The sequence below is a fragment of the Triplophysa rosa genome, linkage group LG1 (assembly GCF_024868665.1).
Source record: "Triplophysa rosa linkage group LG1, Trosa_1v2, whole genome shotgun sequence".
NCBI lineage: Eukaryota > Metazoa > Chordata > Actinopteri > Cypriniformes > Nemacheilidae > Triplophysa > Triplophysa rosa.
Genome location: NC_079890.1, coordinates 25,985,778 through 26,008,283, shown reverse-complemented (window position 1 = coordinate 26,008,283; position 22,506 = coordinate 25,985,778). Strand labels below are relative to the sequence as shown.

General features: G+C 39.7%; 1 protein-coding gene across 4 annotated transcripts; it reads left to right on the top strand.

Annotated features, from left to right (window-relative positions):
* The first annotated feature begins 3,246 nt into the window (after positions 1-3,246).
* dync1li2 (dynein, cytoplasmic 1, light intermediate chain 2) lies at positions 3,247-22,221 on the top strand. Of its 4 annotated transcripts, none has more exons than XR_008963248.1 (13): positions 3,247-3,377; positions 3,988-4,061; positions 4,178-4,294; positions 4,433-4,663; positions 14,206-14,372; positions 16,192-16,285; positions 16,378-16,513; positions 16,614-16,725; positions 16,819-16,878; positions 16,977-17,018; positions 17,193-17,310; positions 17,997-18,539; positions 18,982-19,095. XR_008963248.1 is itself a non-coding variant. In XM_057338136.1 (13 exons), exons 1-13 carry the CDS (start codon positions 3,283-3,285, stop codon positions 18,996-18,998), a joined length of 1,392 nt encoding a protein of 463 aa, XP_057194119.1. In that variant the 5' UTR covers positions 3,247-3,282; the 3' UTR covers positions 18,999-22,221. The 4 variants fall into 4 exon arrangements, 2 of the variants coding, with proteins under 2 accessions (XP_057194119.1, XP_057194104.1); XR_008963247.1 differs by having other exon boundaries at positions 18,977-19,089; XM_057338136.1 differs by having other exon boundaries at positions 17,997-18,125; positions 18,982-22,221.
* Positions 22,222-22,506: the final 285 nt, after the last annotated feature.

The following is a 22,506-nucleotide window of genomic DNA, read 5'->3' as shown; positions in this document are numbered from 1 at the left end:
CACAGCACGTGTCATAGTAAACATGTTGAGAAGTATGGAAGTAGGCCACAATAATAGAGATAAAATAATGTACATGCAATTTATAATAATGTGACACAGCATGAAGGACTGTCTATTGCAAAGAAAATTTACTGTGGACAAAACCGGTCAGTCTTGTCAATAATTTTAAATTAATTGTTATGTAGACTAGACATTTATATTTTTTGTCTTACTCACCTCATCACAGGCTTGTGATTAAATCACATTGAGGAGAGGAATGAACCAGTGCCGCCCTTTCATCACTACTAGACACATGGAATGTGATGAAACATGGCCGTGAGAAAGTAGTTTCCTCTCTGTATTTCAGCTTTTTGTACAGCACAGTTTGCATATTATTGTACTTACTGTCAAGATGAGAAATCAAATGGCGTAATGCAGAATATACATTAGCAAGTTTATATTTATGGCAAACTCCTAATGCTCTCTGGGAAAAAATTGAAATAAATGTGGAAAACTGCTTCTCTCAAAGATCTACAGTCATGTTTAAAAATTGCACATAATGTTTCCATGTTAGTTGTGCAGTGTGTGTGTGTGTGTGTGTGTGCGTGCGTGCGTGCGTGCGTGCGTGTGCGTGTGTGTGTTCGTGCGTGCGTGTGTGTGTGTGCGTCGGTGGTGGTAATATGTGTGGTGTGTGGTGGTGTGTCGTGGCGTGCGTGGTGTGGGTGCGTGCGTGGCGTGCGTGCGTGCGTGCGTGCGTGCGTGGTGTGTGTGATTGTGTACTGGTTTAGCTATATTTGTGAGGACAAATGTCTCCAGTACCACAGTGAAATACGTGTGAACCACTTGTGTAGGCATTTTACTGTCCCTCTATAAAAAGGTCATATTTCGCTCAATAGTGTTTTCTTTAAATGTAATAGAGTGCACATGTTTGTGTGTATTATTTAGGTTAATGGTTAGGGTTGGGATGAGGGGATAGATATATCTATAAAGCCTGATATATAGAATAATGGACAGTCTATGTAATGTTCCTCACTAGTATCTCAACAACCTGTGTGGTGTGTTGTGTGTGTGTTGTGTTGTGGTGTGTGTGTGTGTGTGTGTGTGTGTGTGTGTGTGTGTGTGTGTGTGTGTGTGCGTGCGTGCGTGCGTGCGTGCGTGCGTGCGTGTGTGTATGTACGGTAATTTGTTAAAATACCCAGCTATTCTGGGCAGAGAGTTCAAGGTTACAGAGTTCCCAGACTATGTGCGCTGAAAGGTTTATGATCTGTGAGCTTTTTGCCCCCATAGAATGTCTGGCAAACTAGGCTTACGTGATTAATAATACTAACCCTATCCTGTCAAACAAACAACAACAATGTGCAATATGAAAAGAATTGAAATGCAACTTACTTTTTAGGGACATGAATAATGGAGACAGCAGCCTCTAGTGTCAGAATTATGATGGTGCATCAGAACAAATGGTTAAATCAGAACAAGAGGAAATGAGTATTAGTGGCACAATGACAGAGAACAACATAATAAAATAGTCAGTAATACTTCAATTGTGGAAGCTCTACATGGGTGCAGGAAGAGGAGTTTCATATTTGTAATACAAAGATTTGCGTTTAAAATAACCTTTATTGCACATATAAAAGGAGCTCACTTAACCCTTTGAACAAAAACATTGTTGCTCTGCAATTAGACAGAAATGAAGGCTATATGCTCTAAATTCAGTTAAAATCTTTTATTTACTATATTGGTTCATAATTTTAACTGAATTTAGAGCATATAGCCTTCGTTCCTGTCTAATTGCAGAGCAATCATATTTTCTTGCCAGCAAGGGTAAAGAATAAAAGGAATAGGGTCAAGTTACAGGCTTGGACACATGACTCAGGGTTTTGGCATGCTATGTCTCCCAGGAGACCCTCAGTCTTACCCCTAAACTCTTGTAAGCACACCACAAATTCAGAGCTGTGGCCTGTCTGGCCATATGGAGGAGCCAGGGGGAATATACTTAACTGTGTCAGAGCCTCAGCTGTCGTCCCTTCAACCCAATACTTTAGTTAGGCCTGACTGAGTAGGATGACAATCATTGTGTTAAATTACCTAAGAAGCTGCAATCACATATCTACTTTTTGTGATTTTTATTTATTTATTTGATGACTATTTGCATTTTTTGTATGCTCGTTTGTCTGTTTTTTTGGTTTGATCATTCTACTGTAATTACGTGATACTTGTATGGCAAACCTTCAGTTTATTTACTGACGTAAGAAAAAAATAACGTCACCAAAAACTAATAATACGTCACCAAATTTTCTTGTCTAGTTAAGTTTCATTTAAATTATAATATGCATATTATTATGATATGTACAATAATATATAATAGTGTATTTGTGTAGAAAGTCTGCTTAAATACAAAATCTACGTAAAGTAATTGCACGTTTATCTAATGAAGGATAATTGATTACCTTAAGTTTGAGTATCACGTTGTCGTGCGATATTTCTTCCAGCAGATGTCATCAGTGCTCTCTTTTTGATCTATGCTTCAGAGGTAACAATATTTCATAACCCACATCTTTACTTATTTGTCTTTCTTTTATGTGAATACGTACATAATACATTAAGTTACTCTATAAATAACATAAACTTCGATTTGGTTTCCAATGCTGTAACGGTGCAACAGGTTCAGAAAACTGTTGTCTACGACCGGTTTATATGAAGCTGAGCATGAATCAGTTTCCTCTTTTCACATGTACAGTATATCTTCATCACGAAGAGATTACAAATCTGACCTCAGTTCAGCTCACGGGTTACATGGCTTGACAGCAGCTCGCGCGGCAAAGTCTAAAATGACATCATTCAAGCCAACGCGGATTGCGCTGTCTCTTCACATGCCTGATCATAATTACAAACAGTTTTTTCTGAGTTCAGCACATTACTTTAAGTAACCAGCGCAAGATTTGTTTAAAAGATTTAAAGAATGATTCTGTGCATTTTCATCTCATTCTTTCTATTGTTGTTTCTTCTGGGTTTTTTTTTTCAAAGTGAGGGTTACGAGAACTAAAATTCGTACTATGGGATAGTACCTTTCATGAATATTAATTTAGTCAAGCTACCTTTGTTAAACGTTCTGTCATGTGTCTAAGTAATATTCATGAGCCAAGTGACGCTTGCTGGTCAAACGGCGCGTTACGTAATTAATATTCATGAACTATACCTTCCCCATAGTAGGATAGAAAGTTAGCCGAGTGGCTCGTGGAGCGGTTCATGTGAGGTCCTCGGCCGCGCTCTATATGCGCCTCCTTTTGTGCCTCTTTACTCAAGATGGCTCCCGTTTTAGAGAAGAAGCTACTGGGCGCAGTCGGTACAGGCGACACTATGGAAAACAGCAACGAGGATGATGAAGGACAAAACCTCTGGTACGCTCGCACCCTCAGATTGCCTTAAAGCGAATTTAATTTTGCAGGGAGAGTGTTTAGTTGACAGTGTAATGTCCTGCTTTGTCACCAGCCGGGTGCTGTCCAGTTCAGTTTAGACGCCGGTCCCGGATGAGTCCAAAACATTTCACACAGACTTGTAAACTAACACTTTATGAGCGATTTACAAGCTGCTTTAGGATAGAGACAGTGTTTAAAGAGATGTCATATGTCACCGTTAATGTTCTTTTCTTGTTATTGAAACTGGAACCGTTTGTTTGTGATGTGGAGAAATCTGAAAGATCTTTTGTGAAAATGAATTACTATATAGACCGTTTTGTTGTATTTGTATGACACATGTCATAGGAGTTTCATTTCTCATGCGATTTAACGGTTTCTGGACAGGACACCCTTCTCTGGTTTGAAAGACTTGTATGATAACGTTAGATGTGTCTTCCTAGATGTTACAGTGACAGCACCTAGAAGCAGATATCAATCTAAAGCTTATCAAAACTAAGTTTATAACCGATGACTAGCTTATCAAAGCGTTTATCTGCTGCTGTCATGAATGTAAAGTGATGTGTGGTCATTTGTTGTTCTGTCATTCTTCCAGGTCGTCAATTCTCAGCGAAGTTTCCACACGCTCAAGCTCCAAATTGCCATCTGGGAAAAATATATTAGTTTTTGGTATGTGTATTTTGCAGATGTTTAGTTCACAATCCTAACAGTGCATGAGTAACCTTTTGTTTTAGATTCTTGTTTTTGTTTATGTTGTAAAATATGAGTGATGTGATTTATTTTAGGGGAGGATGGTTCAGGAAAGACAACACTCATGGCAAAACTGCAAGGGGCAGAGCACAACAAGAAAGGCAGAGGTCTGGAATACTTGTACCTGAACGTCCAGGATGAAGACATAGATGGTAGGTGCCAAGTGATGTTGATGGTTAAAAGAACGCAGAGATTAATACATAAAAAAGGTTTTGATTCAGTACCTGTTTGTGGTAGTTTGTAGAAAATGAACTTTATAGTAAGCATTTTTTTTTTAATGTTTCTTCCAGATTTGGCTCGCTGTAATGTGTGGATCCTTGATGGAGACCTGTACCACAAAAACTTGCTGAAGTTTGCAGTGACTGCTGACTCGCTGAAGGACAGTCTGGCTGTGTTTGTGGTGGACATGTCGCGGTCTTGGACCATCATGGAGTCGCTGCAGAAGTGGGCGAGTGTGCTGCGTGAACATGTGGACAAACTGAAGATCCCACCTGAGGAAATGAGAGAGATGGAGCAAAAGAGTGAGTGTTATGTTATTTTGCTTTTGGGATGAAAGGGATGTGCCAATACTAACATCTGTTCATGCCAGTGTTACCAGTAAAAATAAGAAAAGAGCTCTGTGGCTGAAGGATGTGTATCTGACTAGGCCAGTGAACACGTGGATGTTGATACAGCTTTCTATTTTTTACATATGGTATCTGTGGTGAGAATTGTCTGTTTCTTCTCTTGTGGGGTTACATTACTGGTTTGTACTCAATATTAAACACTCAGAGGCTTTCATAAGTGCTCTGTGTTCATTGTTAATGAAGCAGTAGAGTGTAGATGCCTGCTAAAGCTGCACTACAATTTGTCTTTGAATTTATTGCTGAAACAATTTACTTGTCCGTGGAGAGCAGGTGTGGATTTTTTGGCATGTCATTTATAGAAGTGTAGTGGAGAATTGGTGATGTTTTGGTCTAAGCATAAATCACATTTAAGTAAAAACAAAAAACAAAGATTCTATTAGATTTTTTTAAGTTCAGTTTTGTTGTTCAAGTTTTAGAGTTCTTATCTCTTTTTTTGTATTAAGTTACAGCCTGAGAGACCAGCGATGCCTGTAGTTTATGTTGGTTTAATAGCACACTCTGGTTATGAAGCCCTCTTTGTCCTTTGAATTTGCTTGACCTTTCAGTCAGATCCATGCTGTTAGAATCTAAGCGATTACATACTGCCACACTACTGTTAAATATCATGAATAAAGCTTTGCTAAGGATTGTCCTGGTTTCTTGACGTTTTTAGATTTTGTAGTTAATATTTTTGCCCTAAAACATAGAGGTATAATGCAGTCAGAGTCGTAATGTAGTTATGGGCGGTACCTGAAGGTACTTTTTCCTTACATAAACAGCGCCTAGTAATAAAAATAACAGCTAAAAGTTGAAGATGACTTAAAGCCAGGGCTGTACTTTTTTTTATTAGATTTACATTTATGCATTTGGCAGATGCTTTTTTCCAAAGCGACTTACATTGCATACTATACATTTGTTTCTAACTATGTGCAATCCCTGGGATCGACCCATGCCTTTGGCGTTGCTAGCGCCATGCTCTAACCACTGAGCCACAGGAAAGCTATTGCACAAAGCACTGGTGCTACAGAGGTTTAAAGTTTTGTAGCTCATGCCAAACAGTTGTAGAACAAGTATAAAGTGTCTGTTATATTAGAAAAAAAGTAGTTTCACATAAATAGGCAGGCAAATTAGGGCAAATATAATTTAGTTTTTCCCAAGTTCCTGTTTTCTATTTGAATTTTTCTGACTTCTGTGTTTTCCATTCTTTCACTATACAATAAATATATATTTGTCCACATACTGTAGTATACTATTATTATATTATTTACGATGGTAAACTGCTGTAAAATTCCTCATTTTGCAGATACAATAGTGTTTTTGAACCTTACTATAGTAAATATTAGTTTAGTAAATAAGAGTAAGTATACTCTAGTGTTTATGTACTTTATCAGTTTACTACTAGAAAGATATTTGGAAGAATGCTTATAACCAGACAGATTTTGCCCCCCATTGACTACCATAGTAGGAAAAAATACAATTGTAGTCAAAAGTTCCCCAGAACTGTTTGCTGTCCAACATTCTTCAAAATGTCTTCTTTTGTGTTCAACAGAACAAAAAAAAGATAAAGTAAATTTTCCTACTATGGGAGTCAATGGGGGGGCAAGATCTTTTTGATTATAAGCATTCTTCCAAATATCTTTCTCAGTGTTCATCAAAACAAAGAAATGTATACAGATTTGGAACAACTCGAAGGTGAGTAAATAAAGACAGAATTTTCATTTTTGGGTGAAGTATCCCTTTAAAATGTTTTTGTACCAGGCCAGCATCTGTAATATGAATTGAGAGGCTGAGTGCTGCTCAGACATGATGTGAGAGGTTATTTCTGAGGATCACCATTTGTGTTATCTAAACAGGGCTATGAGTGCAGAAGGGGAAGCGGCTTAGAAATTGTATTTTAGCTTGCATCTGAAATATTTTAGGCTAAAATAGAAGCCAGCGAAGGCATTATTTTGTTCTCTTCGAATTTCTACGACCTGTCCATTTGGTCCTCATTTGTATATTACTGCTATCAGGTTGTTTGCATAAAATGTAGAGCTACATTTTAAAATGCTAAATTCATCCTCTAATGCCAGGCAGTTGCAAGTACATAGTTTGTTGGGTATATTGGATCAGGGCCCAATGTGATGACAGACTAAGACTTTACAAGCCACCCTTCAGCTTCGTAAAACAGACCCACCCCGAAACAGAGCCGTTGCTTCCTTAAGCTAAAATCAACTTAAGAGGAACAAGAGTCAATGATGTCATCATTGTAGTGGGAAAGTGCATTCAAGCTTTCTTGGTGTTGCATCATGGTCTGCTCTATCGGACATTCCTGACATTCAACTCTTTGCTGTGAGCAGGATGGGCAGAATGCTGGTCTAAAAACAGAAGCAGTTTAACAGAGCAGCTTTACTTAAACCACTGTGCTACAATATAGTATCTCACAGCTCTTAGTCAGCTAACACTCCATAAAAAAAGTGCACTGTATGTTTTAAAATTTTTGAATGCAATTTTTAAACACTTTCTTTTCTGTTCAATGTATAAATAAATTTGGTATTGCGCATGCTTGGTGAAGAAAAGTCAACATTATTCCATATTGATGGTCTTAATGAAGTTGTAATCATTAATATTCTTGGCTGTATGTTTAATGCCTTCAATACTGTACACTAGTCCTGTGACTGTCCCCACCCTTGTTTGTGGAAGCTGGTCAAAGTTGACAATAGAAGGTGATTGTAAACTCAACTGGTGCTTCTTTTGGACAGGTTGAGGTTATTGTTTTAGAAATGTGTTATTCTCGCTACAGTTTTTTTCAATTGCTAACAAGTGTTTACCAATACTTAAAGTACTTTTTCTAAACTAACACAGTAACACACCTACATTCACACTATTAGCCAAATAGTTAATTTTCTTGCCAAAACCACATTTTGTTAAATAAATACAAACTCTACTTTTCAAAATGCTGAATGCCTTTTTCAACATATGCTAACTCTATCAAAACACAGCAAACCCGATTCAAAATTTAATCATTCGGTCAAAACATTAGCAATAGTTTTCTATCCAACAGGAACATATAGTATCAACCATAGCGCGTAGACTGTCAAAATGCTAACAATCAATGGCATTACAAAAACTGCATTGCTTGTCATGTTTCAGTTCGACCTGTATAGAACATACAATATGAAAGTCATTTAAAAAAAATAATTCAGTCAGCTGTAAACACATATTTCTTTTTATTGTGCTGTAAATTTTAATTTTTTGTATAACAATTACTCTGTGTGGATTTGTTTTAGATAGGGGAGAGCGGGGAACAATGTAACGCTTTTTGGTTTTAGCTCAGTCATTAAAGAAATATTTGATATTAATTATATTTTTACTAGGGCTGTCAATAGATTCAAAATTTTTATCGCAGTTAATCGCACCCTTTTCGTGCGATTAGTTGTGATTAATCGCACACGTATAGTGAAATGAAACATACACTATTTATTTTGTTTAACATGTTGATTTTAGTGCTGTCAATCGATTAAAATAATTAACTAACTAATCACACACAGCTATTATGTTTTTAAATATACTTTTACATTCTAATAATTTCACATTTTATCTCCAAAGTAATGTAGAAACAACACATTTCTTTGACAGCATCATTTTATGAATGAAAGCCAACATTCTAATATTGTTGGCTTTGCAACTGATCTAACAGGTAGGAAATATACAGAAGTTCGCAAACACTTGCTAAGTACATGAAATACCGAAGAATCCTCATTAAAACTACGAAATCACATCGATTTCTCCTTTTTTTGTTCTTTGATTAACATTAGTGACAGGAGTCACATTTGTCATTCACTTGTCCGAGTACAAATAGTACTTGTCCGAAGATAAAAATAAAGATATTTAATTTGAAGTGTCAATATAATTGTTTCGGATCCTGATTGGTCAAGTTTGCGTAAAGCGTTTTACCTAGTGTCTGCTGCCGCCACCTAAATTTGTTAATACTCTCCATGATTGCTATAGAACAAAGGCAAGCAGTATTTATTATTAGTGTCAGACTCAGGGCTGTACGTTAACTTTTTTTGCACATAGCTCTGGTGCTACAGAGGTTTAAAGTTTTATAGCACAGGCCAAACAGTTCATGATTAAAAAAACAATAATCATTAAAAAAATGCAAATGCAGTTCATCACATGAACAGGGCAGGCACAATTGACAAATGACAATAATGTTACATACAGATGGATAAATTAGGGCCATATAATTTTTAGTTTACCTAAATTTGTTTTATTTTGAATGTCTGTGTATTTCATTTTTTACTATACTGTAGAGGTATATTTTGTCCACATAAATTACTGTAGTATACGATACTATAGTAAAGCTGCAGTAAAATTCCTAGATACTACAGTGTTTTTTAACCTTACTCAAGTATACTACAGTGTTAACTACGGTTTATTCATTTACTACAAGGGTACTACAATTTCCTTTAGCAAATACTACAATATTTTTTCGTCTGAGTGTTCAAGTTAACGGGACTTTTATTTTGACGGGTCGTCGGGAAGTGTGAAGTGTTTGACGATGGCTTCACTCAAGCAGTAAAATAAGGGGACATTCTAAAACGCTTAACGTGAAAAACGCTTAACGTACCTAAACAGCGATCAAGGAAAACCAAGTTTCTGTCAAACCTTCCTTGTACTAAACACTTGCTGCTGTCAAAAGAACGACCTCTTGGTCCGCGGATAAAGTGAATAATATCACGTTAAACGTTTTCTCCCCCATAGAAGTCCATTATAAGGAAACAGCTTAACGTGGTGTAACATACCTAAACAGCGTTCAAGGAAAACGTCTCCGGTTCCTGTCGTAACCTCGGTTCCCTGAGAGGAGGGAACGAGACATTGCGTGAAACGCTAGGGGAATCCCCTTCTCTAACCTTTACTGAATCCTTATTGAATAACGCCAGTGAAAATTAAATGTAACTGGCCAATGCCGGTCAAGTCGGTGCTTAGGGGCGTGCGCCACCCCTATATAACTCGCCGTCTGGACCGCATTCCTCAGAATCTTACGACTGAAACATTACAGCGCGACGATCTGAGCACGCGAGCACGGCGGTTTACGCAATGTCTCGTTCCCTCCTCTCAGGGAACCGAGGTTACGACAGGAACCGGAGACATTCCCTTTCGAGAGAGGTCTCTCTACATTGCGTGAAATGCTAGGGGAACCGAATAAAATCACGCCGTGAGAGCAGCAAAGAGTGAAAACTAGCGCTCCCCCGCATGATCAGCATAAAAGAGGAGAAAAACCTCCCCCTTCAGCCACAGGGCGTAGCCTCGAGCACGAGTATCAAGCCCATTGGATCCCACGCAAGCGGGAGCCAATCCGATCGGTCCTAAGTTTTGGCAAAAATTTGCATACCACTAACTTTTTAATGTGAACTGAGCTGTGATGCCGCGCTAGGTTTAGAGCGGCAGGACATACAGCAAAGAAATGATGTTAAGGGCGATAGATAGCAGCGCACGGAATAGCTGGGTGCCTGCTAATAAGAACTGCCGGAGGCAGGTTGCCCCCGCCGGCGAAAAAGGACACCTAGTAGCTCGACGAGTGGAATTGAACGGGGCGAAAACAAATATTGTCATTCCGCATCACCGTCTCAAGTCGCAATACATACTGATCCAAGCTATGCAGAAAGCACCATCTACCGGCTGATAGGCGTAGACACAACACCTCCCCCACCGCCTATACGACATAGCTGAGTGCAGCATAGCTAAGCCGTTAGTCGCTACAGGCAGCTGTGGGTGGTGCCGAAACAGACAGCACTTGTGCCGCTAGAGAGGACACATCCAGCCTGTAAAATCTGGCGAAGGTATTCTGCGAAGACCAGCCCGCTGCTGCACAAATGTCCTGAACAGACACCCCTCTCGACCAGGCCCATGAAGAGGCCACAGCTCTAGTAGAGTGGGCCCTAAGATCGATCGGGCAGTCCAAGCCCTGACTGGCGTATGCCAGCGCTATCGGGTCTGTTATCCAATGAGACAACCGCTGCTTTGAAACGGGACGTCCCTTAGCTGGTCCACCGTAGCAAACAAACAGCTGGTCAGACTGTCTGAACGCGGCAGACCGCTCAATGTAAATCCTCAAACCTTGCACCGGGCACAGCGCGTGCTGAGCGTAATCCTGCGATACTGGCGGCTCCGGGGAGAAAGCAGACAGGGATATAACTTGCACTCTAAACGGTGTTGAGAGCGACTTAGGCACATAACCCACTTTAGGTTTGAGCGTGACGCTGCAGTCGTTAGGTCCGAACCGCATGCAGGCATCATCGATAGACAGCGCGTGTGTGTCCCCTACATGCTTAGCAGACACAAGCACAAGCAGTAGGACGGTTTGTAGGGACAGCTCCCGCAGTCCCGATGATTGGAAGGGCTCGAACGGAGGAAGTGAAAGCGCCTTTAAAACCAAGGCTAGGTCCCAGGGCGGCACCATAGGAGGGCGAGGGGGGTTTAGTCGTCTCGCGCCCCGTAAAAATCTCACCACCCAAGTATGCTTGCCTACCGAGCGACCGTCAATCGGAGGGTGAAAAGCGGCAATGGCAGCGACATAAACTTTCAGAGTAGACGGCGAGCTGCCGGCGTCCAAGCGCTGCTGCAGAAAGGCTAGAATGTCAGATACGGGGCATAGCTCCGGATCGAGCCCGTTTGTCCCCGCACCATTTTACAAAAACCGCCCATTTAAAAGTGTAAAGGCGCCTCGTAGAGGGAGCTTGTGACTCTGTGATAGTATCCATGGCACGACTCGCTAAACTCCCCAGGGCTCCCTGCCCCCGTGAACCCACCACACGTGCAGACGCCACAACTCGGGGTTGGGGTGCCAGATTGTGCCGCTCGCTTGGGTCAGCAGATCCCTCCTCAGCGGAATCGGCCACAGAGGCGCTGCCAGCAGCTCCATTAGGTCGGGAAACCACGGCTGATTCGTCCATCTCGGGGCGATCAGCGTCACGGCAGCTTTCTCTGTTCTGATTTTGCGTAGCACCAATGGTAAAATCTTCACTGGTGGAAACGCATAGAGGCTGGCTCTCAGCCACGGGCTCGTGAGCGCGTCCCCCCGCAGCGGGGAGCTCGACAGGGAAAAGAACAGAGGGCATTGCGTATTCTTCTCCGTCGCGAAAAGATCGACATCCGCTTTTCCGAACCGATCCCAGATCAAGCTTACTGACTGAGGGTTCAACCTCCATTCCCTGTGAGGGGGGCCGTCCCTCGACAGCATGTCCGCTCCACAGTTCATCTGACCTGGCACATGCATCGCCCTGATGGAGAGCAGGTGACGATCGGCCCAAAGGATAAATTGCATAAAGGCATACCGGAACACACGAGCAGAAGGATCCGATGAATTCTCAACAGCATGCAAAAGGTGAGTGAAGGAGAAAGATTCTGAGGAATGCGGTCCAGATTATATAGGGGTGGTGCACGCCCTTAAGCGCCGTCTTGACCGGCATTGGCCAGTTACATTTTATTTTCACTGGCGTTATTCAATAAGGATTCAGTAAAGGTTGGAGAAGGGGATTCCCCTAGCGTTTCAAGCAATGTAGAGAGACCTCTCGAAAGGGAACCAAATTTATGTCAAGCCTTCCTTGTACTAAACACTTGCTGCTGTCAAAAGAACAACCTCTTCTTCCGCGGATAAACGGCAATGCCAATTAGCCTACTGACTCAATAGCCACGCGAGCATTCGTGCCACAAGAACGCGTTGTATCATCTCATTTATATTTCTGTCCCTTTTTATCAGAGCTTTTAGAAACATTTGTGCTGTTTTGTTCTAGTTTGCTCCACAGGCTATTCAGCTCGATGTAACAACACTGAAGCCTGGAGTTAGCAACTTTATTAGCCTCATTTCTTAATATTGGTTTCAGAAAGGGTATAAAGTAGGCTAAGCCACTTTTTAACACAATGCGCGGTGGCTTTTGAAGTATTAATTACAACTAAAATGACAGAAATTTGTCTTAGCCACGTTAAGCTGTTTTCTCTTATAATGGACTTCTATGGTGAGAACGCTTAACGTGATATTATTCACTTTATCCGAGGAAGAAGAGCCCGTTCTTTTGACAGCAGCATGTGTTTATTAGAAGTAAAATTTGACATAAATTTGGTTTTCCTTGATCGCTGTTTAGGTACATTACGCCACGTTACGCTGTTTCCTTATAATGGACTTCTATGGGGGAGAAAACGCTTAACGTGATATTATTCACTTTATCCGCGGACCAAGACCTCGTTCTTTTGACAGCAGCAAGTGTTTAGTACAAGGAAGGTTTGACAGAATTTTGGTTTTCCTTGATCGCTGTTTAGGTACGTTAAGCATTTTGTCACATTAAGCGTTTTAGAATGTCCCAAAATAAGTCCTCTGGAGATGAAGTTCATGTGTTTTATATCCTCATACAGTGCAGACGCTGACAAGTCCTCCACCATCACTCGTGTAGTATGTTAATATGTGCACCTCATTCACTCAGACACGCAGAACAGCCAGATGACATATTTAAATTACATGATTCCGCGTCCGCATGTAACTTAGTTATATAGACTCAATGCGGTGCGCCACCGATTATTGTCACACACAAACAAGCACAACCACGACAAACGCAATTCACACAAAGACGTGGCTCTGTCTATTCACCTATTCTTATTATTCTTAACACCGACCGATTTTTTCATAGCACGGTTATTAATTTTTTTTAAGTTAATTGTCCGGTCTGGCAAGTAAAATTCTCTCTCACTTGCACCATTTTCTCCACGCACTCTTTGTTGAAGAACATTCAGACGTTGACTCGTATGAAAGTGGTGTAGTCTGATCAATATCGGTTTATCGGTTTAATATTACTACATACTTGGTTTGAATCGGTAAGACAGCGGTATATAGATTTTCTTGAAATGCACAAGGTTGGGATCTCTGTCTCCTGTGGAAATCTGGTTAAGCTCCAGAAGGCAGGGTGTGTATAATTGCATGTGATTCAACCAGTATTCCAGGTAATATGTGGTCAGATTATGTGTTAAATATGCTCCAAAGTCACTTTAAGGTATCTACTGTATGTTATTCAAGCAGTAGTGGAGCTGTGTTTCTTTAATGGTAGGTCAAAGGAAGTTGTTTAGCTCACTTGGCTTTCTGGGCCATCTGGAGCTGCATTCTTAAGGTTCCTGAGGAAGCCCCCCCACACCACCTCCTGTATCTCTACCAACGATTAACATCACCACAGCCACACTTTCACACATCACCACCATGCTTTTTCCAAACACTCATGTGTGTCAGCCCTGATCTGATCTTGTTTTGGTTGCTGTGCTAATTCTGTGGAATTCATTAACTGCATTTATGTAGTTTCTGTTAGGGTTCAACATACCAAGATGCAATTTAAGACTTTTGAGTGAGCATTAATGTTTTATAAAAAAGGCTATGTGTATTCATTTCTGAGGCTGGTGATATTCTTATATATGTCTCTCTTTATCTTCTGCAGTGGTAAAGGCCTTCCAGGAGTACGTAGAACCAGAAGAAGCCACGCCAAGTTCACCCCAGAGACGAGCCCCCGCCGCTGTGGGAGAAGACGACAGCGTGTTGCTGCCCTTAGGAGACAACGTCCTCACACACAACCTAGGCATTCCAGTGCTAATAGCTTGTACAAAGGTATTAAAGTAAGAAATTGACATTCAAGTCGAATTTTTACATGAGCCTGTTTAATGTAAGATGTCAAGGCTTTCGATGTTAGTCACATTGTTTGAGGTACATTTGATGTCATGTGAATATGAATGTTAGGGTGGATGTTTATTTCTGTTCTAATTTCTAAAACGATTAGTTGTTTAGCGCAGTGGTCTGGGCACTGGGTGTCTGTGTCCTTTTTTAATTTGTTGTGTTGTCTTTGAGCAGATGAAAAGCTCTCTTTATGAAGTGTCAGTAGCCTGCAGGTCCCGAGCTGCAGACTCACCATGTCCCCCTCACATGCTCTCTGTGATCAGGACACACTCGCTGATCTTTTCAATTGTTAGCCTCCCTCCAGCCCCGAGAACATTGGAAATCAGCTAGTTTAGGCCTGAGAACTCAATGTTCAGTTGTTTTTGATCACTTGGCCTCTTATCATTACAAACGAAAAACACCGATAGCATTTGGCTCTGGCACTACAATGCTAGCTTGATGGAATATAATTCAGCTTTATTGTAATATCTCTGTATGTATACATCATTAGCTGAGTGTATTACGCAGTAGTGTGCTTTAATAAAATGAGAGGCTGTATCCTCCCCACCAATATCTGTAGTTTGTGTTATGGGATGGGATTCATTCACTATTAGCATATATGCGTTAATTCCTCCCAAATCAAAACTATTAATTTTCTTCTCCTCATTTTGAAAACCGATATTTTCTTCAACATGCCATTTTAACATACCTTCTTATGCAGACGAATAACATGGTCTGTAAATGGCTGAATTTTTATTTTTGCTCAATTATCCCTTTAAAGGCATAATTCAAACAAAAATGCAAACTCTGTCATGCATTACTCACCTTCTAGTTGTTCCAAACCTGTATACATTTCTTTGTTTGGTTGAACACAAAGAAAGATATTTGGAAGAATGTTATCAATCAACATTTCTGGGACATCATTGAATACCATAATAGGAAAAATATTATTTTTGTTGTTCTGTTGGAGACAGAAGAAGATATTTTGAGGAATTTAGGAAAACAATCTGTTCTGGGGCTCCTTTGACTACAATTTAATTTTTTCCTACTATGGTAGTCAATGGTGCCACCAAACTGTCAGTTGCTAACATTCTTTCAAATATCTTTCTTTGTGTTCAACAGAACAAAGAAATTTATACAGATTTGGAACAACTAGAGGGTAATTCATGACAGAATTTCCCGTTTTTACTGAACTATCCCTTTAAGGTAGAGCGTATCTGCTGTGGTTCTGTAGAATATGCGTGTGGTGAAGGTCAGCGGTGCCTGTGACAAGCAACAATGAGTTTGCATTTGAGCATGTCATGATGCCCTCCTGGATTTCTTTGCACTCTAGCTAGCCCCTCCTCTTCCTTCCAAAACCATTATAGCTGGCAGTCAGCCACAACCTGAGTCATTCTTAAATATGGCTGCTGAGCGGTCATTTGGGTTTGTCTCTGATTTTATGTATCAGTCTTCATTTTTTGTTGCATGACCTTTCTTAAATAGGAAGATGTTTTGCAAAGTTTGACCCCTAACACTTTTACACTGTTTAATGAAAATGAATAGGAACTGGGCTGTTATGCTCCCCCCAAAAAACGTAAGTGTTCCGCAAAACTTTGAGAACTTTGTGAGAAGCAAACCAAAATCATTGAAGACATTGAAAGAAGAACACATTTAAACCTGGGATTGATATCTTCCAATAATTTCTGAACCTCTTAAATCAGAAAATCAGTTCAACAACTGAAAGGAGGAAAAAGCAGTTTTCCCCTTACTTGAAAGTCTGTCTGTTTTCCAGTGTGATGCCGTCAGTGTATTGGAGAAGGAGCATGACTACAGAGAGGAGCATTTCGACTTCATTCAGTCACATATTCGACGGTTCTGCCTACAATGTATCCTACTCACTCAGGTTCAACAAACATCAGTATTGTTTTGTAATGTCACTCTCCTTGATGCAGAACACATCCTTAATCAAATCCCACAGATGGAGCCGGCTTGATTTACACGTCTGTCAAAGAAGAAAAGAACCTGGACCTCCTCTACAAATACATGGTGCACAAAATATATGACTTCCATTTCGCCACGGCTGCCTTAGTGGTGGAGAAGGACGCTGTGTTCATGTGAGATCTCCTGCAAATGAAACTTGTTATTATTCTCTTTGGTTGAATGTGAGCATACTTTTCTGTTTCCTCTTTCGAAACCACTGTTAATTCTATGCAGTCCGTCCGGATGGGATAATGAGAAAAAAATTGCCATCCTACACGAAAACTTTACAACGGTTCGACCTGAAGATCCGTTTGAGGACTTCATAACGAAACCTCCAGTACGAAAGGTACGAAGAGTTTAGAATGAAAATTTCTTTCTCGTGATCACATTAAACTTGTTCAACATTAACATGTTTTTATCTTATTTTTTGTCTCTGAAGTTGGTGCATGACAAAGAAATCATTGCTGAGGATGAGCAGGTGTTTCTCATGAAGCAGCAGGTTTGTTTATACAGGGGATAACATACTTTTGCTTTAAGCTCTCTGACCAATCGGAAGTAAGTCATATTTTAGTTCTAATGCCTACTTCTGCCTTACAGTCATTGTTAGCCAAGCAGCCAGCCACACCAACAAGAGGAACTGTAAGTGTGACCTCAGGAATCGCACACCTCACACAAAATTGTTGCAGCTTGTATGTTACAATTTCAAGCACATTTATGCTATCTGACAAACCTACAAATCATTGTAAATAAATGTATTAATTTAAAGCTTTTGAATTGCTTTTGTGCTTTCCTTGTTTGTATGGTTGCGAACAGGAATCTCCAGCCCGAACTGCATCGGCTTCACCTCGGCCAGCAGGCCGGACAGGCCCCACCAATGTGGCCAGCGTCTCACCCATGACTGCAGTGAAGAAACCAGACCCCAACATGAAAGGTAAGAACTCTCACCTCGCAAAATTACACGCACCATTTGATACAGCTTTTTGAAGACATTGCTCCCTATTCATCCAAGTGAAATGAATTGCAAGATTGTGCTGTGCGCAGTCAAGCAAAAACAATGTTTTTGTGAGTCTAAATATGAGCATTTCATTTTTTTTTGTCTCTGTTTCACACACATCTCATTTTGTCTTTTTTCTAAGCTCTTTAAAACACTGCCCTCCACAGGGGACTGTTGGAATAATTCCCTGAACGACAGATTTCTGAATTGTTTTAGCTGGTGTGGGGATACTGAAATTTTTCAGTTATTAAGCTAATTTGGACAGCATGCCTCTCACCAGCAGGAATCAATTCAGTGGCTTTGATTAAATCAACTTGAAATTAATTAAACCTCAAACCTTTCCATCCTGCAGAGGGTATCACAAGTAAAACGTTACACTTTTTTTGTTTTTGTTAAATATTAGTTCATTTCCAGCTTGGTGGTATTTTAGTTACTTTAATGATTTAAAAATATAACCAAAGCTTAAAACAATTATTTTTATCATGTTTATGATAGATGCATATTTGCTGTTGAATGTCAGACAGTCAGTATGCTTTGAGCTTACTCTTACTCTTTTTGCCTAAATATGATTTTTTTAGCCACCTGACCTGAGGTCATTCTGTTATATTTGTGCACGTTTATAGGTGCAGCGGCAAATGAGGGAGTGCTGGCCAACTTCTTCAACAGTCTGCTGAGTAAAAAGACGGGTGTACCGAGCAGTCCTGGGTCACCGGGGGCAGGAGCAGGGGTACAAGGCTCTGCCAAGAAAACAGGTAAGTTCTACCTTTTCCAGCCACAGGAATGGGTGAATCTTACGTAACCTATAAGAAATGTCTGGAACATATTTCACCAAAAATCTTTAAGATAAAATAACATGGTTTTGTTTTGTATTTATGAAGAATTGACTAATTATAATGAAAATAATGAATAAAATAATGTAATTATAATGAGGATTAATTATATGTAAAATTAACTTAAAATATTATAATAATATAATGAAAACGTGGTACATGAAAAAATATGCGGTGACCTTGACTTTTTTTTCGACATTCACCCAAGCATCACGAAAAAATGTTCTTCTGTTATGTCTGGAGAGTGCTGTTTTTTAAAGTTTTACTTGTAGAGCAAGAGAAAGTAGCCATGAAGAATGGGCTAAAAAGCCTGTCCGAGTGACTGCACCGTGAATGGTGATGTTCCATACTTGCTTGTTTAACCAACCCAAGATGATGTGAAGTCCATGTCATACCGTTTCCAGTTTATATTCTCATATATTTCATGGCATTTTTTCAATTAAACATAACATATTAACACATTGTTATGCTTTTTACCTGCTGTTATGCCCCAAGCATCTAGATGACACTGCATGGATAAACATTAAACAATAGGGAGAATTCACGTATACTGTATTTGTTCGTTGGAGATCATTAGCATGGTATTGTTGCATCCCAGAGAAACTACTGCATGCTTTTTATACGTCTTTCCTCAATAAGCCACACTCCATAAGTGTCCCAGCATGCTGCACTGAACCACATCCACCAAACTGGTTCCCACTTAACCGTCCCGTGTTGTATTTATACATGACACTACAGGAAATTACTCTTGTTTTTCTCTCTTTTTTTTCAAGGGCAGAAGCCGGGTTTGACTGACGTCCAGGCTGAACTGGACCGAATGACTCGTAAATCCGACTCTATGGTAACGGCCAACACCCCAGCAACAGAGAACGAGGCATGAGCACGCCTACATCATCCACTCTGGAAATCAACCATATACCAACATAAAGGAGCAAAAAAGCTATTCATGACCAAAATTCTCCCCCCCCAGCTTGTGTGTCAATCAATCATCTGTGTGGATGATTAGGCCCTGTTGTTATGGGGGAAAGAAAGGTAGATATTTGAAAAGATGCGACTGCTTTTTGTCTTTGTTTGTTTGTTTTCCCAGACCTGTTTGTTTGTTTTTGCGGTGAATATTTTTGGTGAGGCATGGCAGGTCAGTGAATGGGTTCGCTCTATTAAGAAGGCAGTCAGACCTCTGCATTGTGGGGCCTTGCTTAGCCTGGGGAATTTTAACCCTATCCATTCCCCTCCTCCCAACAAGCACAGAAGCGATCTGCCATGTTGAATAACAGCAGTGGCTTAGCATGTTGCATTCAGCTACAACAACTGCTTAAAAGTCTACAAATATTGAAAACACTTGCAAAATAGTATATACTTGCATAAAGTATACGGTGTGTAAAACAGTTACATTTATGCTGATGTATTTATAAAAACAAAGAAAGCAAATCAAGCTTTTATATTCTCTGTGTTTTACCAGTGAGATGTTAAGCTTCTCTTAACATGGGTAACATCACTGATGTCATGACACTAATGACAATACCCATACGCCTTCAGCATATACGAATGGCAGACCTCGCAACACCGCCTTGTCAGATTATGTAAATATGTGCTAAATATTTGCTATACAGCTTTGATTTGAGTTTTTTTGTATAAAATTGAATTATCTTAACAATTTATGTAACTATTTCAGATGAAACAAGGATTGGGTAGCAGACTGATAATTTTCTTTTGGCTTTGGTTGTATTTGAAGGAGAGGGGCAGGGCAGCATCTTTCCTAATATAACTCCCAAGTGCCTGGCACAGTATACTGTTTGTGTCATAGTGGAGGTGCTCGTCTCCAAAAGAGGAATTGCACTGTAGCATCAATGGTCATTAGTTCTTTTTACCTCCTTTTGTCTATTGCTTCATGTAATTTATTTGTTTTCTTTGGAAACATGTGGAAATTGCTTTTTACTAAAATGACCTATTTTGCGTACTTCAGTGGCCTATATAGGTTTTTTTTGCTGCCATAGGGAGCTTGCTTTTTATTAGAGCTTGCCTTTTTTCGAATGTCAAAATATCCATATAGAACATGATTAGGATGTTGGGGGGGCATTTTGTCCAACCCCCACCCCCAAATCGAAATTGTGACTTAAACCACTAGCACTATTCTGATTTGGTATGTCATTCTCATTAAGTTACAAACAGGATTGTAGTGTACATTTACCAGTTTTGTTTTTTATAGGGCCGTATAAAATTCATGTAACACATTCCCTGTTCTGCACAGTGTCGATGTCCCTGTAGGCAAATTCTGCCAAAGGTTTTTTCTTTGTGTACTTCCTTAGTGCCCACTGGAAGTGACGACTTTGCCTTCAGTGTAGCGTTTACTGTTGTCACTCCACGTGCTCTGTTCTTTTTACTCCGGGTCGATCTGAGTCCATACAACAGCCTTGTTCATCTTCACAGAGAGTTTATAAGTAATCCTGACATTTCTCAACATATTCCTCCGCTACTGCTACTGTAACATTGAATCGTTTGCATTTTTGACTGAACATGACAAAAAATTAGATGGTTTGTGAGCTTTGGAACTTGACAGGTCATCCAAAGCGATGATGTAATGGTTTTGATTTCTTACGTTTCTTAACCTTGATGTCGGTGTGGAAAAACTGTAAATGGAGCAGCTACAGCGGCTTTTAAATTCATTATGTTTTCAGATGTAAAAGGAAAACGCTGAGAATCTGGAACCAAAGATGTAGAATCCACATGTTATGTCTATGTCGAGTAGCTGGCCTAATTTCCTCCCAGGTGGCCTCTCTTTTGGCTTAGTCTGGAGAAGCCATCATTCCAGAATGGATCTTTCTGCTTACTGTGGTGTCGTGTTCTGTGTCAGAATATTCCACAAGAGTTTTAAGTCCTTTTTTTAAGCTCTTCAAGGGAATAGATCACAAGATGTGTAGAATGTACTGTGGTTTTGCATGAACTTGTAAGAAAAGAAAAATCTCATACCAAACGAGAGATAAGGAACTCGAATGAAATTGCATTTTATGCTACATAACAAAGCTTACGTTTCCATTTATGATGGGCAGGGCTAAAGCATTTGCTGATATTCAAGCACAACATTGTCAGGACTAGTATATACCTCTCATTTTAGCGGTTTGTGGTTTTTCGTCTATTCAGATTGTGTAAAGAATTCTTGGGCTGTCATTATTCAAACCTTTGATCACATGTAACGTTCTGCCTACATTCAAAACCCCTTAATATAATCTTAAATGCACTTATTTAATTGCATTCTCTGAGTTTGCTGTGTGACTGAAATCTCACTGTCTGAATCTCACTGACACATTCCTGTAAACGTAGCTCCTTTTCCCCCAAGAGACTCTGCATAAAAAAAATATCAAACATTTGTTGTTCAGTCAAAAGTAACATGTTTTTCAACGTTTTTGTTTTATTTAACACAAATTTGACAGTTACTGATTTTAATACAAGATTGATGCAAAAGTAGACAAAGTCTATTAAATTTCAAGAAATTTGAAAAACTAACAAGCTGCTCCTGAGATGCCTGGAGTACTTGAAAAGTGCTTCCTTACACAAAACACTGTTTTCCCAAAGGAGACTACACAACACATGTTGAAGTTTAGGGGTGCTCACCGAAAGAAACAAGTTTTCTTTGGCTTCGGCTTCAATCATTTTCCCCTCAATTGGGGATGATTGCAGTTATATGATGAACAACGCATTTTGTATTTCATTCAGTGTAGGGTGGGACTTGTTCACTATAATCTTTCCAATATGCACTTACCCCTGTAAGAAAGAAAATGTTGAGAAAATGCTTTAGCTTTCAAAATTTTCTATACAGGAATTTAAAACCTTTCTATTCACAAAGGACTGTTTTGTGTTGTACATTGAAGTGAGTCTGATCGTATGGCTTTAACCTGATGCAGAATGCAGCCGTGTGGAATCTTGCTTTTAATGCAAACAAAGATAAGGAAACATTTTTTTTCAGTCCTGGCTTAAATAAAATACAAATACAAACATCTTCCAGTGTTTTTGTGTCTGACATTTCAGTTACTTTCAGGAAATGCTCATATATTGGTGTTAAATATAGCAAAAAATAATGTAATATTTTGTTATGTATCCTTTTTTAACTGGCACCTAACATTTAGGAGAAGATAATGCCAACTATTTTGAATTGTTGAGTGGCTCTATGAACTAAACCAGTAGGGGGCAGTGCTGTTTTCCTAGAATCATCTTTAGTTATTTAAAATGATACATTTTGAAAATGTAGATATATAAATTCTAATCGAATGCTCATAATACACATATGTGGAAATACAACATTTAACAA